A 7,983-nucleotide genomic window follows, 5' to 3' on the forward strand; every position below is an offset into this window, starting at 1 on the left:
CGAATTCACGTCATCGTTCCATAAGAGAAGAATACCTGTAGTCCATGAATCATAAGAATTGATACGTGAGAAAAGAGCGTTTAACTTTTAACACATTGATAAATGTTATTGCTGAACGCAAGCTACAGCCTTTTCACAGAGCGCTATTTAAAGAGGAATAAAGAGAGATGGAGAGAGTTTTTCTGCTCTTATCATCGTTACCATTCTTTGCCGGTAATATTTTGCTTTTGTTGTCTTTGAAAAGCTAGAGCTATCTCGAACACATTTTTCCGATCTCTTTTCCGTCGTTTGTCATTCAAAGATTTGCATATGGTTAGTTCAGGAAAACGAGGAAACAGTTTTATCCTCTAACAAGCCGTCATTATTTGCTTCAATTTTCACCCATCTGTCAAATTGAGGAGCGCTTCTTCAACCGCGAAAAATGCCGTCTATGTATGTTTAGTCTTAATGTTGTAGAGTCCCCCTTCAACCTTTAGAACATTATGAAAACTGAAACTGTACATGGGTTAAACAGCTCGTGACAGAGGGTCAAAGCTTGACAGCACAAGGTAATTGAGGAAGATTAATTATTACTTAGTTTCCCGACTTTAGAAGGATAAATTTACACCGCGGTTTATGAAAAACATCGATAACCTGAATTCACTAAATAACACTATTCAAAAGTTGTTTATTCCGCTGCACTGTGATATTTGGTCTTTGGCAAGTGCTATCTTGGAGCAGACATTAACTTAATGGCTCGGATTGCAATTGGAAGGACGGTTTCTTTCCTTTTCTTCTTCGTTCATAGCTGCAGTGCTGGTGAGTATTAAAAGCAGTAGACATGAAAACCTCAGTTTCGCACTCGTAAGACAAATAAAAGTTGAGAAGCTCATAAAGAGAACACGCATGCTTGCCCATGTTAATAAGTTGCAATTGGTGATTAAATATGCTTGCGTACGTCTAACGTCAGTTCAGTGAACCAAATATACGTTGTTATGACCAGGAGGAGACTGAACCGAATTGAATTGGTCTCAGTGTTTTGTGTGGCTTTGGCTTTCAGAAGAACATTTAGTCTTTTTGCCACAAACTGACATAAAAAGCAATTGGTATTACTAGAATGAGCACTCGTCATAAAGAGAAAACTGTAAAATAGTCATGAACTCATTGGCAATTCTTATGAGCAACTTTGACGTACTTTGTAACTATATAATATGCCTTCGTTATGAACTTTTAGAGAACTACTTTTCCTTTTAGAGCACTGTGCAAGGGTTGATAATACCATTTGTAAGAGGAAATGCCACATTTAACCGTTTGAGAGCGTTCTGCTGTTAAATACAACTAAGTACATCTAGTCGGTAACCTTTGGCACTATTCTTAATTCGAGTTCCCTGCATAACATGGTTTTAATGCATTATCAATCTGTCTCTTGTGTTCTAATATAAAGGTCTGTATTATCATTTGCTGTGCCTGTATTAGCTTGTTTTTAAATCTAGTCGGTTCTGATCGACGGTTTCCAACAATGGAAGCGTTTTCCTTGCTTGATAATTACAGGGATTAGAAAAGGATTTGTCACCTTGTTAGAACGTCTCTGAGCTCCATTCTCGTGTCAACTTTAAAGTGGTGCGTGAACTTTTGTATCTTGAAATTTCTTTAGTTGAGACGGAGAAGGAAATAGAGAAATCTGCACCTTCTAGTATTGAGTCAGATTCAGTTCTGAGCTTTGTCCTTTTATTTTAGTATTAGTAGTATTATTAAGATTATTGTGGAGTTCCAAAGTGCTATCTTCTCGGCATTCAGTTTGCATTTCAAAAGTTCATGCCAGAATTCAAACTTTAAATTGGTGCTTTCATAGTAAACCTTCGAGTATTGTTGAGTTGTTTTAATTTCCCCCTATTTCAGTGCCGATTTATTTGCTCGCCTTAAGGAGGCTCTTCATCTCTGCATCACAGAGATTGAGGGAAATTTAAGGGACGTCTGTTCATTTGAGATTTCCAAAAGATTAATGACCTGTTTGACTGCTCATTCGATGACTCAAAGCGAGACGTCAATAAGGCAAAACCGGAACCCACCTAAATACCAACTGTCAAATACTATGATTAATGATTATTAATTACTGTCATCGGTTTCACATCAAAGAAGTTCCTTGTGAAAGCCGGCAGGTCCTTTGCACACGCGCACTACGGGTCACGGAATCGAACACCCAACTCTCCTCTTCGTTTCCGTCAAAGAAGAGAGTTACTATAGGTTTGACCCTTGCAGTTCGACGCAAACGCCACTTCCAACTAAATATTTATGCTATTAAAACTAATTTGTAAGTTCATTTTCAATGTGGCAAATTTAAAGCATTATTTAGGAAATGAAACGAAAGATTCATGTATCGCAGCGGGGTTTTGTACGATGCTTATTTTTCGACATGCTTTAACAATCTATGAATCATTCAGGCAAATTTTTGTCATAAAGGCTGCTGAAAAAGCATTTGTTCATTCAAGAATTCTGTTTTCACTGTGCATATCTGCGCGTTGGCAGATTTCACATTATAATTTTTTGGACATTTTGTTTACGATTATAACTGTTACAGCAAGCACGATAAAAATCAGAATACATTAAAAATGCAAACATATACACAGAACAAGAAATGAAGCGTACACCGTAACTAAATTAAAGTGTAAAAATATCTGGTCTGTAGCCAGGCATTTCTGTTAATAAAATGAAAAACTATCCGGTAAAAGTTGACCAGGCTAAAAAAGACGAATACCTTGGACGTTTCGGTTACTCCAGTAACCTTCTTCAGCAAAATTAAAGTCGTTAGAAGGTAGCTAAGAATTAGTCACTGTCACATTAAATTAACTGTCGCAGGCGACGTTGTCGAAAATAAAAAGAGAAATAGAGAAGAAAATGCAGAGTAATACACGAAATTTAATCATTTTTGCCATATCATTGAAATGTAGTTTAGATAGGAAAAGATGATTGAGGTTTTCGAAACAAATGTGGCTGTAAAGAGGTGTACGGAGAGTGAATCCAAAAGAGAAACTATAACAAATGATTTGGTCGGGAAGGAGGTACGTGAGACGGAATGCTGGAGGAAGTGAAAAAGAGAAAGCTCAGAAATGTGACAACTTGAAGATACTAAGGTACAGCTGAGTTAGGGAGACGGTAGAAGTATAAGTATGCTCAAACGGAAATCAAGGAAGAAGGAGAACTGAATAGATAAATAACATAAAGTGGAGCTAGGCAGGATTTAAATTCAGCCAGGAATGCTGTTTTCGAAATGGAATACCAACTGTCTTCACAGGGCTAGGACCAACTTATTTTAGATTTTAATGTGTATTCAAGATTTTTGTAATTTACTGGGTCGTTATTGAGGGCCACAGAGTTCACAGATTTATCAGGTTTATCAGCCTTTATCCATTACCAGCTACCCTTGGTAGGTAAACAATTGCTCAGTTTGGAAGTGGCTAAATTCTGCTCTTCATTTGACCAGTTGCAATCCTTTTTGGGACTAAAGTTGTCTTTCACGACACATTCACAGATGTTTTCTGTATGATTTTAAGCTTTGCATATCGTGTGTTTGTGAAGAAATCAGAGAAGAGCTTTTCATTTTCGTTGTGCTTCACCTCAATCGCAATGGTCCTGAAATTACTCTAAAAAAATTCCCTTCTTCTGCTAATCTCTTTACAAAGCCTTAAATTTTGTTGTTTTGCTCAGAACGGTAATTTTCATTAACCTTTTCGTGTAAATTTTACAATGCCTCTTCAGGGCTTTAGATGCTTTTGGCAACGAAGGGCTACTGAAAAAAGTTGTGTGTGAACATGAAAACGTTAGTTGAACGTTTTCAAGTCTTGGTGTTGAAACTCGTATAAAGATAAGTTGATCAAAAGTTAACCCTTCTGTTCTATGTTCACTTGAATCCTGATAGAAATGATGAAAAAAAAAAAAGATTTGAAAGCCATCAAGGTGTTTCAACTGAAGATGAAATTCATTGATTACTGCCCAGAAATCGTTATGAACGCTATAACATTGTCCCCTGAGCTTGAACTTAACGTATTTTGCTGTGACCTGCCATCTTCGTTGTTATCATCGTCATTTTCAACAGAATCAGAGATCAAAACCAATAAAAGTTCTCAAAAAGAAAAGGGTATTTATAGTAGTACATTTATGACTCTCAAATAGGAAAAGGTAGGTTCTCTCTGAAAGCGCACTGGACAAACGACAATGCAAATGAGCGAAGCTTGGCAAGCTGAACGTCATGCCTCTTGATAAAGAGGACTCACGGTACTTACGTGTACTTCAATTGCTTTAATACACCTTATCGTAAAATAAAATGTGTTTAAAAACAAACAAAAAGCAATGATCAAATACAGTATTTGGTCTGTAATGTGTCACAAGTGAATATAAACCCGAGAAAACGTCTTTTAAAGGGAAAATACATGCATAAACGTATTATCCAGGTGCCAAAATGACCGCGTTTCAGTAAAGTGGTGAAAATAGGATTTGCGAAGAATTCTGTTCGAAAAGGTGACAAGTGGGGTCAAAGAACGTTTTTCACCGAATAATCTTAACCGATAGAACGGTAAGTAATTCAAGAAAGTCAGCAAGGCCTTTCTTAAAATAGAAAAAAACAATGTCAAGTATTTGCCAAAATGACCGCGTTTCAGTAAAGTGGTGAAAATAGGATTTGCGAAGAATTCTGTTCGAAAAGGTGACAAGTGGGGTCAAAGAACGTTTTTCACCGAATAATCTTAACCGATAGAACGGTAAGTAATTCAAGAAAGTCAGCAAGGCCTTTCAGGGCTCGAAATTGCGACCAATACGGTCGCATTTGCGACTAAATGTTTCCCTTTGTGACTAAAATATCTGGAGATGTCGCAAATTTGCGACTTGTTGTCACCTTCGTTCTTTCGAAACAAAAGGATTAGCAGTTGCCACTTTGCTGCTACTTTTGCTAAAATAGATAAATAAATAAATGAAAAAATTATTTTGTTTCTCGCTGTGAATTTTCTCTGAAGGTAGCGTAATTGTATAGTACATGTAATTTAGCTGCGATGTTACGTGCACAGCTCCATTCCTTCGATCATTCGCCATTTTCAGCAGTTTCTTAACACACAAGTATTGCGGGCTCATATTTTTTTGCTAAACGGCTGACAACACAATGCAGCGCGGCGATTTTGCGACTAAAATTTACGAAATTGCGACTAAATTTTCCTATCTTATTGCAAAATGCGAGTGGATTTTTTCGTTAATTTCGAGCCCTGCCTTTCTTAAAATAGAAAAAAACAATGTCAAGTATTTGTTCTGCAATGTGACAAGGCTCTTTATACAAAATAAATTAATGAAGAAATATAGTTTTTGCAATTAACTAAAGAAAAAATAGGTAATAACCATAAAGATTATTTAAATGTTGTATTAAATCCGCTGCTAAATTGTGAATAAAAATAAAAAATTTGATCTTAGGACAGAACTGTTTTATTTGCCTCTCAGGGGATTTTTTGACCTTGGGCATCAATGAGGCCAAGGGTGTTTTTTCCATATCTTTAGCTGTTTTAAAAACATTTAAATCCGATTTTTCTAAATGACATAACTCTCAATATTTCATAAAGTGTATTTACAAACAAAAATTGGAGGGTTGAAGTTTTATTGACTAAAACCCGAGCTCCTTGAACGTGTCGGCCGGAGTCGAGAGAGGCAAAACGGCTTTGTAGAAGAGAGACCAGGCTTCGTGTTTAAGGGCGATGGTGAAGAAAAGGGTGCTGCTTGTCGTAAAAACATTGAAGATTCTATTCTTTTTTTTTTTTAGCTTTTCAGTTCTTACTCGATAGGTGTGGTCAACAGGAAAGAAAGTAGTTGAAATAATATACGTTTTATTTACTTCGAAGTTATAATCAAACAGCCAAACTAAGGGTGCGTTCTATTGACCCTATTCCGGAATAAGAATACGTGCAGTGATGATTTTAAAACAATATGTTTAGCGTTTTGAGGCAACAAGGATAATAAAGATATGTTTAAAATAGCATTTAAGCGGGTGTTTGACAATTTTAATGTGAATATTCGTAAAAACGAAGGATCTCTAACTTCTATTCCACTTTTTCCTATTCCGGAATGCGGTCAATCGACCAAACCCTAAATCTCTCTTTCAATCTTGGAATTGGAAGACACGCCAGGTGGTCAGGAGAGATGAGATGACTCCTGCACCCAACTCGTGTTGATCTAAAAATCTTCATCATTTGGGACTCTTAAACTGAACTGGCTTAAGTTACAGTTAAATATAGTCCGGAAACTAAAAAGGAGGATCCGAATTCTTTATAATCAACAAACAGCATCTGTTATCTCAATGCCAATGAATAATCGATCATTGAAATATATACGAAACACATGACCGAGGACAAATCATAAATCAGTTTTTGATCTGAATTCTTTAGAATGAGAAAACCACACCTGTCACCTCAAAGACACTTATTATTAAGTAAATACGAAACTCTCAAATGACAGAACAAATCATAAATCAGTTTGATCTGACACTGAGTCGCACTACTAACGCCATGACAAACAAATCGCGGTGATTAACATTGCGAAGCAACGCATTTTTATAAACTTGAAGTTTGGTATGCTTGATGTTTCGTTTACTTTTGAAAATGTTTGTTGTAGCATACAAAAGCTCTAGAATAGAGTTTATTCTTACGGTATGTTAGGATGCGAAAAAGGTTAACTATGTTAGTCATGGGGCGCCTTTCAAAAATTGTACGATTATGTGCACCATCGATACTTTTCTTGCATTTTGTTTCTGTATGCTTACCTAAACTTACCATGTACTGTATAAAGATATGTATTTGCTTTTTTGCTTTTTCACTTGTTATGGTAATATCTTAATGGCTACTTTTTATTCTAGTTTCTTTTATTTTTTCTAATTTACAAAAAAGACTTTAGAAAGGGGTTTTAGGTAAACGTAATAATAGAGTTTAGAAGCATGATTGAGCTATCCCCTTTTTTTTTCTCCGTTTAGCGTCGTCTGACCAACCCAAATGTTTGGCATTTATTATGCCGTATAGGAGTTTCGAGGGTTGATCCTTCCCACGCTGTCTTAATTTTGCAACAACATCCACTAACTTTTCCGCTATATTGATTATGGGTTCACGTCTTGTTGCTTTCCTGGCTCAACAGCTGTGATACTGGGGTACCAGGCCTCCGATTCCGAGACTGTTTATAATTTTTTGTTTAGGTTTTTTTTTTTTTTTTTCAGTCCGACCGACCGACCCAATATCAGGAAACACATTCGACGCTAAACAGAAAAAAAAGGGGGATGGTCTTATTAAAAAAGGCCACAGTAACAAACCAAGCTGGTAGAACAAGACTATGATTTTCTCGATGAAGCTTCGCCTCAAATCAGTGCCGTATCCGTGCCAAGGATGCTAACTAATTTCTTTTACCGAAACGTCATAGTGAACTATACTTGTAATGATAAATTCATTGCGCCTTGGCCCCTTGAAACTTATTTGGTAGAGTAGATGAGGCAGTCCATCTCGAAAAGCCCGTCTCGGATCAACGATCTTGTACGGATCTTGTGGAAGAATCCAAAATTTTTGTTATAGTTTGTTTGCTCGTAAACATGCATTGATACATCTTTGGGTCGTGACGAAATTCGTTTGTTCTCCTTGCGTACCAACTGAGCTCGGGTAAAATGGCATCGACCGATTCAGTACTAACGAGAAGAAGGTCTTACCTTCTTAAGTTTTTAGGTCACATTTCCCATTTGAAATCCGTGAAAGACAAGAATTTCGGATTTTCAAGGTTATCCTTGCAAACGCTTGCTACGTTTTTACTTCGAAAAAAAGTAGCGTAAAAACTACTGAAAACTAGTATTAAATCTAAGAGTTTCACTTAACAATGGGAAATTCTTCGATAACTGCTTACGTAGCCAACAGAGTTTTAAATTTGGCCATTCCACGTCTATGTTTGGGGAGGCCGAAAAAAAAATTAATTAAAAGCTAAAACGCACGTGGAAAGTTTAGA

General features: G+C 36.6%; 1 protein-coding gene across 1 annotated transcript in view; it reads left to right on the top strand.

Moving 5' to 3' along the window:
* The first annotated feature begins 600 nt into the window (after positions 1-600).
* The window catches only part of LOC138023652 (neuropilin-2-like), a 25,415-nt gene continuing 18,032 nt past the window's right edge, over positions 601-7,983 (top strand). Inside the window, exon 1 of the mRNA XM_068870693.1 lies at positions 601-798. Coding sequence (XP_068726794.1) covers positions 732-798 — 67 coding nt within the window. The 5' untranslated portion in view covers positions 601-731. The remainder of the gene's footprint in view (positions 799-7,983) is intronic.

The sequence above is a fragment of the Montipora capricornis genome, chromosome 11 (genome assembly GCF_036669925.1).
Source record: "Montipora capricornis isolate CH-2021 chromosome 11, ASM3666992v2, whole genome shotgun sequence".
Classification (NCBI taxonomy): domain Eukaryota; kingdom Metazoa; phylum Cnidaria; class Anthozoa; order Scleractinia; family Acroporidae; genus Montipora; species Montipora capricornis.